Below are 15625 nucleotides of genomic sequence, written 5' to 3' on the forward strand. Positions count from 1 at the left end.
GAACAGCTTTTTGTGACAACTTGCCCCTATAGAGATTAACCCAGCACCAACCACCCCCACCAATAAAACAAAATCTATGCCTCTTAATCTGTGGTGGAGCAAGGGGGTGGCCGTGGCTACCATGGACTGAAGCCTGGCCACCCCATAGGCCAGCCCACTAGCAACTGCCGTTTCGGTCATTTTTTGTCATGGGCACAATTTAGTTGTTTTAGAGCTGGAACCGTCTCTGTACAACCCCAACACTCAGGAGACTTAACATGTGTGTACAGCAAGGTCGCAACAACTCTCCGTCCCAGGTGTCACTGTGTCCACTTCTCTCCGTTGTTGTATCCACGTGCCTCCACACACCAACAACCACCACATTTTGACCAAAAAATATTGTAAGGGATAAAGTGTACTGTATACATTTATGACATTTAGAACACGTCAAATCTGCCCTGAAAAAAAAACAAAATAAATAAATAAATAATTCATGAAATATACCTTTATCCTAAAAACACATTGCAAACCTTTTGGTTTAGAAATCAACCTTTGTAATATAGTTGACCCTTCCCTGAAAGTATACCAGTGAGGTTTGATTATTTTCACTTGTTTGCCCAAGAACTATAATTTTAATATGATTATGGGGAAAATGTACTTTAGAGGATTGAATTAGAAAAATAATTATAACAATTTAAGAGTGTTTTGAAGTAAGTGTTTTTGAAACCAACATAGCATGACAGCATACTGTACATTTGCACAATTGGACTTTTGACTCAAAATCTTAGTTACATTGTGGCAACTAGCCCCATTTTCCCCTAATAGTATTTATGTTCCAAAGTAATTATGTTGGAATTACTCAGTAATTCTAATGAACTGCATGTAGTTTACATGCAGTTATTCAGTAATTCAGAGTTGCTTGTGATTTATACTTTTTTTTTTTTACTGTAATAGCTTAAATAAGTAGATAATTGTGTGTAATATGAACTATGAAATATGCGATAAAGTTTGATCTAAAATCCCAATTGCTACAGTAGCAGTGCTCCAGAAAGTTTTAGGTCTGCTCAAACATAAACTGAAGTGCTATTCAATTTCGTATAGTAGGAGATGATGTATTTTAAGGGTCTTTACTATTGCTAATGCGTCTCCATGTGTCAATCCGGAGTGGGCGGGACCCGCGTCTGCTGCGGCGTTCTCGAGAGGCAGAGACTCGGGCAGCGGCTGAAGTGGCACTTTCTCAGTACTGTCAGTGCAGGCAGCATCTCTCCTCAGCCCTAGTACTGTAACCGCCGCATACAACAGATCCTCCGGATCGGGAGAGGAGATTCGGCTTTGCTCCATATCCTGCGGAGTCCATCCATGCGATCCGAGCCCGACTGAGAGCGCACCATCCACCTGGATACGCCAGCATCAGCATCAGTGTAAGGAGATCACGGACGCAAGCATCACCACAAGAATATGATGCTCCAACAGCACTTGCTCGTTGTGCTCTACACCTTCTGTGGGATTGTCATCAAAGGTAAGAGCTCTGAGACGTATGTCCACTGTGCGATACACCCTGGGCGTGGTGGTGGGAGTTGGCATAATTTGGAGAACAAGCATACCAATGTGATTTAAACACACTTTGTCATAAGACCTTGCATCAGGTATAAGCTCATGTTTTTGAATAGGTCACATGTTTGTTTTCTGGTATGATGATGACAATGCATTTTGCAGTTCAGTGACTTGAAATGAGAACGCGCATTCTTCTACATGTGTGATCATGTGTGAGGTGCGTGGGAAGTTGTTTGTAGTTGAGGAACCGCTAATTAATTAAATTATTGTTAAATCAAATAATGAACTTTGGAAACAGGGTGATCCTGCGTGTACATGTTCACAATTTCATCTTGATTCGTATGGTTCACGAGACAGTGATATATTACTATATATATCTGCAATATCATTATTCGCATCACAGTTGCGCACAGTTTTGCTCTGCACTCAGCGTGTGATTTGATGTGCCTTTTATTTTGTGGGCATGCAAACAAGTTGAACTTGACTAGTTATGGATGATTAATGTCGTATGCATGCTCCAAAGTGTTGTGTGACTGTATTCATAAGAAAACATTGGTTTATGTCAGACATAAGCGTGTTAGAAAAGCGCTCGTACTCGGGTATTTGCAAGATCCTACATCTTGGGGTCGTCGTAGCATTAGAATTTCTCTCCGAGACGCGCGCAGTGAGCACCATCACTCCAGGACAGTGTGCATCTGTAATATCATAGGCTACAGCCCGTCTATTTATTTACAGTGTAACAAATGTGAAGTCTATGGGAAATCACACCGTAATAAATGTAAAGAGCAAAATACAGAATAAGTTAAAAAGCGAGAGTGATTCCGAACAGACAGGAGCGCGTGAGGGAGCGATGCAGTCAGTGAGTGCGCGCTGCTGTCCCACTTAACTCTCTCAGCATCCCGCAAGGGGAAAGCGCTCCGCCGCACCCCACGGGTCAAATCACCTCAAGGCGCACTGTCAACACTTCTGTCGCTCCCCAATTGAGACTAATAAACACCTTTGTATTTTCTTTTTCAACCAGCTCGATAAATGATGCATGCGTAAATCATGGAAATAATAACTTGCGCAGTTCAACGTGTTTTAAACATTGGCCCTGCAAGAGAATGACTCACTGGTTCTAGACTTTATTGACTCAGAGGAGCTACTACTCTCTGTCCATATATCTACGACTGCTTGGTGCATAACGAGTCAATACATGTCAGTATTGTGTAGGGGAGAGCAGAGATCATAATAACACATTATGGTTTTGCACATCTTTTCAGAAATTAGCCTAAAGCTTTGCAATTTTGCCTCAAATAACATTGACATGCCAGCAGTCTTTTCCGTGTTCATTAAATGTTGTAAATATTTGAGTCGGATACGATGAAAATACAAGTACAGAATGCCAACCCTGATAGAGCACGTACATCACCCAGGCGGCTATTGATGTGTATGCTTACATCTGGAAGACATATTTTATTAGGTTGTTTGCTCATCTCCTATCCCAACAAGTAGGCCTATGACTTGGGTGTTAATAAGTCATTCAGCAGATGCTTTTAAGATGTAATTAGATTGTGATGCTTTCCAGGTGAAACTCTTAAATAGACATCTCTGAGTATCTGTGCTATCTGGGAATGTTACATTTATAACAACCAGGCTCTCTCTGTCTGTCTGTCAGATCTATCTATCTATCTATCTATCTATCTATCTATCTATCTATCTATCTATCTATCTATCTATCTATCTATCTATCTATCTATCTATCTATCTATCTATCTATCTAGCTGTCTGTCTGTCTGTCTGTCTGTCTGTCTGTCTGTCTGTCTGTCGGCTATGCTACTGTACACACACACACACACACACACACACACACACAATATATGGTTAAAAAATAGACATCAAGTGTGAAACGCAGCGATTTATTTGTGACCTCAGAGTCCTTGTACACAGTAAATAAAGCAAATACATTAATTTGGAAAATACAAATTCTACATAAACTTTAACCCAGAAAAACATTAGTGAAAAACTGAAATATAACAATCGTTTAAAATCCACCACTCATCCACATATAAATAGGCCTATTAATGAGGATAACCTGCCTATTAACAGTTATAACGAAACATATTTTGGGTTGCTGCAGATATAGGAATGTTTGAAGCACAAGTAAATAACACAGGTTATGTCAGGCCACAGGTAACTATGTGAGAACTAACTTGAACAATGATCGATGTTTGGTTTGGACATAAATAGTGAATTCCAAGCAAACATGATTGTTAAGAGAACAGAGATGCAGTGCAGTCTCTTAATTTCAACAGGCTGCTATGTAAGATACTGTAATTATGTAGTAGGTTTTTCTTGCTTACACATCAAGTGGTAATTATATAGGTTGCTTGCCTGGCTTGTGGACATCACTACTGCATGTTATATGCTTTGCCAGAAGCTTCTACCTGCTTACATGGGGGCACACCCAAAAAGGAAACTCTGAAATGTATTTTAATAATTCACATCACAAGAAAATGCGGTTTTGTGTTGGAAAACCTGCCATTTTTATATATTTTTTCCAGCAGCATGATCTTCATCCCTTATTCGGAGTACCATTGACAATGTGTTGTCTGATATGGTCTTAGTGCCCGCATTGAAAAATAGCCAGTGCTATTAGATCAATATTTTTACAGTTACTCACTGATGTAGTAATCTGACTGAAAAATAGCCTGGACTTGATAAGAAGTGGTGGATAAACTTGAGACCATTGACTGAACCACTGTCAGTCATGTTGTAGTGAGACTTTTTGACAATCGTTTATGTTTGTTGTCTTATTACAAAAACCAAAGGAACAGACCACTAGAGGTTAGTAAAGATAAATAATCTTAGAGCTATGTGTGCTTAAGTCATCTTTCACTTTCACATTCTTCTTCTTGTGTATTTGTTGATTCACATTTTTCATAAATATCGCCCTCTACTGGGCAGGGAGCAAAAAAGGTCTTAAATATTGATCTGTTTCTCACCCACACCTATCGTAACACTTCTGAAGATGTGCTTTTTGTGCATTAAAAAAAAAAAAAAAAACGTATTTATTTGGAGCAAGAATTACCCACTAGGTCTTTTGCTTTATGAAACGTACAGAACAGAAAATGTTAATTGATATAAATATACTTTATATTAGGGCTGTCAAAAGTTTAAAATAAATAATTGTAATTAATCATTTTGTTGTTGTTGTAGTGAACACTATAACACATTGTTACTTTTTAAAGCTGAAGTACATAATTCCTGCGCCACTAGCACCACCAAATGGAAGTGCAAAAAAAAAAAAAATAAAAATATGTCACACCGCTTTCCTAAATACTCCCCCCATCTGCTATTGGTCAAAAAAATAGATGTCCCATCAAAATCTAATGCCATTGGTTGATTAAGTATTGCTGTGTTAGGTCAAACAAACAGAGCAATAATGATAATGCTCTGTGTATACATTTTTCTGTGAAATCAACCTACAAATGGCTTGTAATTGTTTCTGCATATAAAGCTAGAATAGGAGAAAGCAATTTAATATTGAAAAAAATCACAACACTGTTGAATTGTGTCTTAAAGGAATAGCTCACCCAAAAATTAAAATGATCTCATCATTTACTCAACCTCATGCCTTCTACTGCTGAACTCAAATGAAGATATTTAGATTAATATCTCAACACTTTTGGTCCATACAATGTACCATGAAAGTAATCCATAAAACTCCAGTGGTTAAGTCAGTGTCTTCAGAAGTGATATGATAGGTGTTGGTGAGAAACAGATCAATATTTATGTAATTTTTTTACTATAAATTACCGTCCCTGCTCAGTCAATCTCCACTTTAACTTTCACTTTCACATTATTCTTGTGTTTTTGGTGATTCATATTCTTCATGCATATCTCCCCCTATTGGGCAGGGAGGAGAAACTAAAAAAGGACTTAAACATTTATCTATTTCTCACCCACAATTATCATGAAATTCTGAAGATATGGATTAAAAACACTGGAGTTTTATGGGTTACTTTTTTATGCCTTTTTTATTGCTTTTTGGAGCGTCAAAATGTTGGCACCCATTCACTTGCATAGTATGGACCAAAAGAGCTGAGAAATTCTTCTAAAAAATCTTCATTTGAGTTCAGCATATTAAAGATAGTCATACCCATCTGGGATAGCATGAGGGTGAGTAAATGATGAGAGAATTAACATTTTGGGTGAACTATCCCTTATATAAAACTCGAGGTCTTCAATAACATCTGTGACCAGAGCTTCAGACCACATCCTTGTTCCTCCACAGTCAAATTCCCATTAGAGCAGGTTCTTTCCCACCATGGTTAGCAATTCAAATACAAAAAAAAAAAATTTGTAAGGGACATAGCTGGATCTGTGTAAATGTGCCACACAAATTGGGCCTAAGGGACAAAACGCCCCTGATACATCTTGCGTCTCAGTCGCCCCAAGGCCTGGCTAAATGTGCGGATAGATCCTCAGTCAGCTGAGTTGTAGCATTAGCGTATCACAGCGTTTTGAGGTGCGAGGTGTGACTGGGAGAATGCTTTATGCTCTCTCTTAAAGATGCTCTCTCCACGCCATGGAGGGTTAGCTTATCCTTGCAGAAGGGGCTCTAAGCTGCTGAGTGCTGGCCATGGAGCTACACTGTGTGCCACTGCATATCAGTAATCCTGTGAAGGAAAGTAGGCTGTGTGCAGAGAGAAGCCAAACCTCACTGCTTTGTGCTGCCTGACAGATCTACATCTGCACAGATGAGTCACAGAGAAGAGCTAAGAACGGGGGAATACATGAAATGAAAGAGACATCGAATAACAGCATAGTAGATGCCCGGCTGACAGCTAGTGTTTTAAGGTGTTAAAAAAGGAAGAGGTGTTTTTGGCCTTATTGCTATATTTAGAAATACATCAGAAACTCATTTAGATCTTGTAAAAGGGAAAAAAACAATGAAATTACTAATATTAGTGAGGTTTTCAACCACCCTCTTATTCCTCTATTGTATACACCGATCAGCCACAACATTAAAACCACCTGCCTAATATTGTGCAGGTCCCCCTCGTACCACCAAAACAGCACCAACCAGAAAATCAGAACAGCATTCTGAGATGACATTCTTCTCACCACAATTGTACAGAATGGTTATTTGAGTTACCATAGACTATGTCATTTCAACATTTTCACACTGAAGGCCTAGACTTAAAATGCACGGCCCACACCTGCTAGACCCCAGACCTTAAAGGCCCAGACCAATATCAGATTTAAGGACCAGGACCTGGCCCCTTAGACCCAGACACTCCAAGACCCAGACCAATACTAGACCCCATAAGACCCACATTAATACCATACCCTACAAGACCAATACCAGATCCCCTAAGACCAAGACCAGAACCTCAAAGACCCAGACCGATAATATACTCCTTTTTTCCCCAGATCATCCAAGACCCAGACTCAGACAAATATCAGAGCCCCTAAGACCAAGCCCAATACCAGACCCTATAAGACCCAGACCAGTACAAGACCCTCTAAGACACAGACTCTACAAGACACAGACCAGTATCAGACCCTCCAATACCCAGAACAATATCAGACTCACCGGACCTCTCTAAGACCCAAATCAAGTTTTGAGAGCCAGTCCAAGACTGCCTTTATGTGTTAAGACCAATACCACAAGATCAAGACTCTGAAGCCTGGTTTATACTTATGAAGAAGCCAAACTTATTTCTCCTGGATGAACTAAAGCACCCAAGGTGAACGAAACGTTTATAATACGCAGGATTTGTTTTAAAATGAGTTTGTTTAGGGTGATATCACAGTGTTTAACGTACTGTTTCAGCCACAAGTAAAGCCAATAATGCAGGTTTTTCTCTCTGTGGACAGCTACTTTTAGTGCTGTGTCGCTTCTTTGCTTTATTAAACTTGTCACGGCCCCTTCCACTTTTAAAAACTCAAATGTCTCTCCATTCATTTGTCGTTGCTGTGCTGTCTTTGTAGAGTTTGTGTGGCAAATCATGTAAAAAAGGACACTTTTGCACAATCTGGTTCAAAAGAGTCTGGTTCAAATTAATACATTTTAATGACATTAACCTAGGTAACAACCAGGGCCGGACCTAGGGTTTTGGGGGCCCTAAACAAAAATAGTGTATGGGGCCCTACAGGTTTCTAGAAAATTCTAGTTAATTTAGAAAAAATATATGAAATGAAAGATACTACATTTCATTGATACGGTTGTGTGTTTTGTTGATTAGAGTAATTGATTGGCAAAAATGTTTATAAATGGGGGTGGTGGGTGGGACCCCGAACCAATCACGGGGCCCTAAACAAACGTTTAGTTTGTTTATTGGGTCGGGCCGGCCCTGGTAACAACTCCTCAGCTGGCACGTGCATTTATAAATAAAAAGCATCACATCCAAACCATACCCACAAATAGTTTTAAAGAATCGTTGGCGCTCTTCGACCAGCCATGTTATCTTGTGTCAAGAATTTAAGAGATGTTCGTGAACAGGAGAAATCTCACCAAACCAACACCTTGGATGACTTTCGTCATCATTACTATATTACAATACTAAGCGAAGCCTGTTCACCCAGTAAATATATGTAAATTAACCTTAACTCTAACACCTTCCCAAAGTTCTTGAAATAATTCTATTAAACAGGACACACTTTTATTTTCCTAAATAAATTATGATTTGCTTTTAGCCTTTGACCTGATGTACTGTATAGGGTCAGCACTGGTGCTGTTTCATTAACTGTAGGTTGAACCTTTTAATCTCTGCTAGAATAAAATTATGTTTTTATTGAAATGATTAAATTGACATTCGCTATAATAGCCCAGAGGATATTCTTGTACGCTGCTGTAGAGCCTTCAGGGTAGGTGAATTGCTTCATTACATTATGTAATTGCACATGCCTGGATACAAATGTGTTGGATGTAGATTCCACAAGAGTTCTGTTTATTGGCTCAATGTTGCTGGCTAACCTAGATTGCGGCGTGATGCAGTTTGTCTAGTCCTAACTGCAGCCATTATAGCACGACATGACAGATGTTGTGATGGCATGTTTGTTCCTGTGGGCTGTTGGTTGCTCTAAGCTGATTCAGATATACTTGCAATTAAAGTAGCGTGCATATGAAAGACATTAATAATGAAAGAACAGATATTCCTTGCTTGAGAAACCATAATAACTCATAACAGGATAAATGGTGCTGTGACATGGACAATTAATAAGATCACCTACCTTTGGGCAAATAGACATAATAATTAGCTTCTGTTGGAGACACACTGATGGAAGACAGACAGAAAAGATAAAGTGTATATTAAAAGTTTTGACGTTTAATATCAAGTGCAGATAAAGGGAAAGTTGTTGAAAGAGACTCAATATAGTAACTCTTCTGCTGAGTACAAAGACTTCTAAACCTTTCCTGCTCTTTTTTAACACTGCTGTTTGAGTTAAGTATTATCTCTCCAGCTAGAGGGATTTCTTAAAAGGGATGTAACATAAATGCAGCTGTAGCTAAAGGAATCGCAGCTTGAAAACAGGATGTGCACTAAATGCAGTCGTCTTCATAGCGAGGGGCTTAATTGGTTGTTTACAGAAAGCTTCACACACTTATTACATGATAGTCACCCCTGTATTACATCTAGAAAAAAACTAAATTATTAGCATTATTGCCATTGTTATCCTCTTATTGAAGACAGGATATTATATTATATTATTGTGGCGAGGCGAGTAAGAGACAGACACAGTGGTTGTGGCATCAAGCCTTGGAGAGGCATTTATTGAAATAATTATAAATATAAAATGTTGATGAATGGGGCACGCATCTAACACGCTAGAACCCTCCCCGCTCTGCTCCTGGATCTGTGAGGACGCCAGTGTGTGCACACAAAGAGATAGAAGCTGGCTCTCCGAGAAGAGGCACTTTCTATGTTTATTTGGCAGCGGTGACAAGACCAAACACACATTAAGTGTGCCTCGTTCCACCCCGCTTCTTAATTAAAACAAGGCTTATTAATTATGCGCCTCTTCTCTCTCCTGCCCACTCCCGTCGTGAGCCTGGCTGCAGGACGGCATTCAGAGGCGGGGCGACAATGACGAGAGGGCAGGGGCGGGTCGTTCCACCTATATTATGTTATGTTATGTTATGTTATATATTCCTCAATTCTTCTAAATCATTACTGAATATTTTACATTCTGTATTTTTCATAATATTTATTTGCAGCTTTAGTAAATCTTTAAAAAAATGACACTATAAGCATTTGGACACTTTATAAAAAGTTATCAAAATATGTTGATTATTAATTTGATTAACTACGCCAAATAGTTTTTTGGTCATATTTCCAATGAAAATTGTGATACATTATTGTGCACCCCCAAATTTTGTACTGGATTATTTATTTTAAAGTGTTTACTTTCATGGCAATAAAATGTTTGAATAGAGAACTAGTTATTCTGGACTTACATCTGAGTTTCCCAGTTGTGCCTATGAGACTACTATACACAAGTAGCACTTTGGCCACGCTGAGTTGTTTTGGAGTCTTTTGGCTCTTGTGTTGAATTTAATATTTGGGTGAGAATGAAGCAGAGTCCTCATCTCATCTGCTGTTTGCAGGCCTGACCTTTGCGCAGTTTCCCTCACCCCTCTCTTCTCTTAAAATAATGTCCTTGCACTTCCTTCGGATGAGAACCGCACAATAAATCTCATTTACTCAGCGTGCAATACCAAGCCTGCTTTCTCTTTCTGCAGCATTGCACTGAAGTAAATGAATAGCCATCCATGCTGTTTTTACACAAACAAAGTTAAATATGAAATAGGGGTGGATAAATATATTGTTTTTCCGATTAATCGCGATCTTCATTTGAACGATCTTGATAACAATTCTTAAATCCCAAGATCGATCTTTTACTCCATGCGCAACGCTCTAATACATTGAGAGGAAATCACTCTCATTTGCAACCAAATGTTGCGCTATGCGACTAAAGTGAATATATCTGGCAACTGACTGGTAAATGTTTACATTTCACTCACCATTAATTGTGTAGTTTAGTCTTGAAGTGTTCAGCAGCGAGATCCTTTCACAGCATGTTGAGAGTAAAAGTTGTTCTGTGTAATGTGTGTCCGAAGATGAGATCCACGCAGCCCATTTATCATTGAATACTGTCTCTTTTAATAGCCTTTCTTGCTCTTTACAGTCAAACAACTACAAAAAAACATTTAATTCTAATCATGCATCACACAGATGAGGTAAAGCCATACGAGTCCACTCTAGTTCAGTGTTTTCCAATCTTATTAAATTGTATTAAATAAATAAATAAAAATCACATAGGTAAGCTACCTACTGTGTGAGGTCACAGGTGTCGAGAGCGCTAAATGGGGAACGAAAAAACAACAAATTTGCTTCTTTTCTAATTTGTAGATTTGTTCTTGCAATGCCACAACAAATTACAGGGATACAAACTCATGAGGGGTGAAAAAGGTAAAACATTTTCTGGGGATATTTTTTTTAAGAATAAGCTACAAGCACCAATTCCAGCTATTTAAGTGATTCAAGTTTATTCAAGTTTAGAATTGTGCAGAATTAGCTGCAAAATAAAGAGTATTTTGGTGAGGCTCGCTTCTGTTTCACAAATTTGTTCAATTTTATTAACTGATTAGTTCAGTGACCCCTTCTGAAAATGTCAACAAGTGGCGACAAATGAGCGTCTTATGTGCTATGAGTGAATCAGTGAATCATTTTGAGTCGTTCATGACCGAAATCTACCAAGAGACTTTATAGTGTTTAAGCATTAAAAGAACAAAGCAGATGTAGTCTTCCTTCAGTCTGAGCATTATTTTTCATCCAAAAAGACAACAATAATAATCTAATAATAGTGAGTTTCAACAACACCCTTACCTTCTACTTTATACTTTAAACTTGCATGGCTACAAATCTACTGACTTCAGTATAAGAATAATAAATACAAAGCTGATCTACGGTATCATTTTCCTACAGTAGCCTTTTTAAACTGCTGAGCATGACTTTTATCAGAAAGACCACAATAATAGTAATAATATTGAGTTTCAATAATGTTCTTTCATCATTGTAAAGCACATTTCACATGAGTTAAGTCGAGGCGTCAACGCTCCGTTCAATGCCAGCGTCAAGCACCGCTTGCCCTCCACATGACAAGAGTTGCAGAAAGCGTCACAAAGGGGTGATTTTACCAGTTTGCCACGTAAAAAAAGCAGGAGGTGTGCACAATAAACATTGACAATGTGTATTTGGAAGAGTGAAAAAAACTTGCAGTTGCTTTAATAGCAGAAAGTAATAAAATAACTTGTTTATGTTTACGTCTAAGCATGTCTTGGTGAATTTAAATTAGTTCATTAACTGGGGTCTCTGATATTCATGAAGGATAAGGTAATATTTAATTAAAAAAATGATGAGACATTCAATGTCTCTTCACAAATTTGGACAGTTTTTAAATATGTATTGTTGCTTAGTACTCTCAAAGACATTATTTTTGAAGCAAAAACGTGTGTGAAAAACACTTTGGTGTAAAGTGGCGTCACTTCATAGACTTCAATGCATTCTGCAGCACTGACGCGAGTCATGTGAAAGACCTAGTGTGCGGCAGTGGTTGGGCAACACTGCTAAAGTTAACATGCGCTCATTTAAAGGTCAGACTCATATGTCAGAAATGCCATTTTTTTGTTAAAGAGACAGTACCGGTTTTAGCACGTGTTCAACAAATAAATGTGTAAACCTGTAAATAGTACAAAATATGCAATTTAACAATAAATCTGTAACAAAAATAATATATGAAATATATCTTATTTATTGATTGAATATATTTATTTGTTCATTTTTAAAGAGCCAAAATGTGGAGGGCATGGGTAGCTCAGCGAGTACTGACTCTGACTACCACTGAGTGACTCCAGCCAGGTCTCCTAAGCAACCAAATTGGCCCGGTTGCTAGGGAGGGTAGAGTCACATGGGGTAACCTCCTCGTGGTCGCTATAATGTGTGGTTCTCACTCTCTGTGTCGCCTGTGGTGAGTTGTGTGTGGATGCCACGGAGAATAGCGTGAAGCTTCCACACGTGCTACATCTCCGCAGTAACACGCTCAACAAGCCACGTGATAAGATGCGCAGATTGACAGTCTCAGACGCGGAGGCAACTGAGATTCATCCTGTGCCACCCGAACTGTGGTGAGTCACTAAACCACCACGAGGACTTAGAGTGCATTGGGAATTGGGCATTCCAAATTGGGGAGAAAAAAAACTAAAAACAAACCTGTATAATAAACAGCATTAGCTGGGAGAGAATTTATTTTATGTGTCAGCTAAAGGGACAGTATAACTCAAATAAACCCATATGAATCGATATTGAATAGAAATCGAATCGAATCGAGATTGTGAATTGCAATCTAATTGAATCAAGAAATCTATATCAATACCCAGCCCTAAAATGTAATATATTTTCATTTAATCTGGTTAGGATTTGCATGTGTATACAGTGATAAGAGTGTGCATGTCCAACTTAAAATTGAAAATTCTTATATCATTTACTTTCTCTCATGTCATTCCAAACCCAAAGATTTCTGTTAATGTTGCACAGTGCAATGGTTAATTAACAGGTAAGTATGTGGTCTTTTTATGTTGTCTGGGATGCATTAGGATGGAGTTGTATGCATTTTCGTCTACCTTTAAATGAGGTTTATGTGATCTGATCGTAAAGCGTTTTGGACACCATCCTCACCTATCCACTTGTAACTGGATCTCCCAAACGGGTGTTAAACGTCGGTGTACATGTTCCGTGTTAATTTGGAATTAACTTCCTCACAGAGCCTTGTTTATTGCGTTCAAATTAATCACTAAAAACGTTCAGATTGTTATGATGTTGAGTTGTCAGACTGTCAAGGTAAATGTGAAAACTATTCCATCTGCCACTCACTAAGAGAACTGATTCACAAACTTGTAGTGAGAGACTATGTACCATCTAATATGTCAAAACAGCAATCAAAGGAGATATACATGACGAGTGTAATCAAAAGTGTAAGGAAATACATCTCAATGATGCCGGTGAGGCAACATAATGGAGGCAGATGGAGATAACAGCAACTCGAATTGAATGCGTAATCAAAGATTAAACAGGCAAAGGCAGGGCTATTTGATAAGTGGGTATTGCTGTGATACAGGCGTGAAGATGCACAATAATTGATTTCTGTCCTTAATTCATTTGAGGAGACAATTTAATCTAATCAGAGAAGGGTATGGGGGTGGGGGTGGGGGTGGGGGAGGGGTATGGTAGTACATCTGGTTGGTGGATCTGGCAGACTTCATAACAGACAATGTTCTGAAGTTCTGAGACAATGCAAGACGAAGGAAAGGAAAGTGGAAAAAGAACATGACCATCCAGACCAGAGGGTAAAGGCAGAGCAACTGCTATTGAAATTAATGCTAATGAATAGCTCTCTCTGGAAGGTATTATTGGAGGTATTATGGAACTCTTTAGACCGGGTAAGAAGAAATAATAATGTCTGAATCAAAATGTTCTTAACACTTTGTCCTTTTTATGCCTTTGCCTGAAGTTTAATAAACTCCAGGCAAACTTTGCTTGAAAATTAACACACCATCTGTGATGAACAGGTATGGAGCACACTCACAGTCGTACATGTATCCTTTTTTATTTACATGGCATCATACTGTACACTCAACCCTATCAGAGACTGAACCTTAGGCTTCTTCACTCTTAAGTGAGATGTAACATTAGCGAACCCAACTTTCTACAAAGACAAGGAGAGCATAGCTCAAACTTGAGCTGATGCATGTTTATGCCCAGGTATTGATTTGATCTTTAAAAAGGTTCCCATGAGTGAGCAAGGCATGGGAAGAGGGGCTGAATACTTATTTGCATCTGAAGGTGGCATGGAGTCAGGAGGGGAGGCATACGAGGGATGCTGAGGTTTGTTTTAGGGTGTAAGAGGGGATAAAAGTGTTGCAACTCCATGTCCTCATAAAGATGGATCAGTGCTCAGAACGAGAGCTGCATAAAGATAGAAAACTAGGCAAAGCCCTTATCGACATAGTTAGATTTACTGAAATGGCCTCAAAGTGGCTAAGATTTTAGATGGTTGGTAAAGCTGAGGGATGAGTTCAGGGGAGGGTTAGGAAAGGGGGGCAAGTGGAAATAAAATTAAGTTGTGAAGAAAAACATGATGAGAGAGAAACAAAGGCTGCATAAAAAAAACTGAAAAATGCTGCCACTGGTAGTTGTATACAGAGGTAGGATGAAAATACGGTGCTTTTTAAACTGTTCTGAGACTAGTTTCCTAAAACATTTCATTCATTAAAAATGTTGTCGGTTAAGCCATTAACTGATTAGGCAGCAAGGCAGCCGCCTACATTTTCAGGTGTAGCCATACTCTAGCAGTATCGCCCTTACAAAAAATCTAAACTATCTGCAAACATGCCACAAATTTGCAGAAAATTTGCTGCTTGTTTTTTTCACATGCAAATGAGCACTTGATTCGCCACAAATGTTTGCCAGATATTTGCAGCTTTTCGCTGGTAATGGTGAACCTCCGGCAAACCTTTGGCAGCAATGGACAATTTGCCGCAAGTTTGCCGCAAAGCTCATTTACATGTGAAAATGATCAGTGATGAATTTGCGATCAATCAATTCTCGATTTTCATAAGGGCAGACTTTTGACTATCAGCATCAATTGTGGTCCACTTTGCAGCTTATTCTGTCCAAGAATTGCTCAGGTGGTAGAGCGGGTTGTTCACTAATTGCAGGGTTGGTGGTTCAATTCCCAGCCCACACAACTCTAGATGCTGATGTGTCCTTTGGCAAAACACTGAACCCCAAGTTGCTCCCAATGGCAGGCTTGAGCCTTGCATGGCAACTCTGCCGTCATTGGTGTGTGAAAGGGTGAATGAGATGCTGTGTAAAGCACTTTGAATACCGCTAAGGTTAAAAAGGCGCTATATAAGTGCAGACCATTTATTTAAATTTTTAACTGCCATTTTAGAAGTGAATTTATCTAAAATAGTTGATAAAACAACAATAGACCAGCTTGGAAAAACCTTATACTAGCTTTACAGAAAACATCTCATTGGCCA

The 15625-nt window shown here is 38.8% G+C and overlaps 1 protein-coding gene across 1 annotated transcript in view; it reads left to right on the forward strand.

Annotated features, from left to right (window-relative positions):
- The first annotated feature begins 1181 nt into the window (after positions 1-1181).
- Positions 1182-15625, forward strand: part of LOC127631484 (cell adhesion molecule 2-like) — a 370436-nt gene continuing 355992 nt past the window's right edge. Inside the window, exon 1 of the mRNA XM_052109617.1 lies at positions 1182-1498. Within this exon, the coding sequence (XP_051965577.1) occupies positions 1438-1498 (61 nt within the window). The 5' untranslated portion in view covers positions 1182-1437. The remainder of the gene's footprint in view (positions 1499-15625) is intronic.

Source organism: Xyrauchen texanus, chromosome 38 (genome assembly GCF_025860055.1).
Source record: "Xyrauchen texanus isolate HMW12.3.18 chromosome 38, RBS_HiC_50CHRs, whole genome shotgun sequence".
NCBI lineage: Eukaryota > Metazoa > Chordata > Actinopteri > Cypriniformes > Catostomidae > Xyrauchen > Xyrauchen texanus.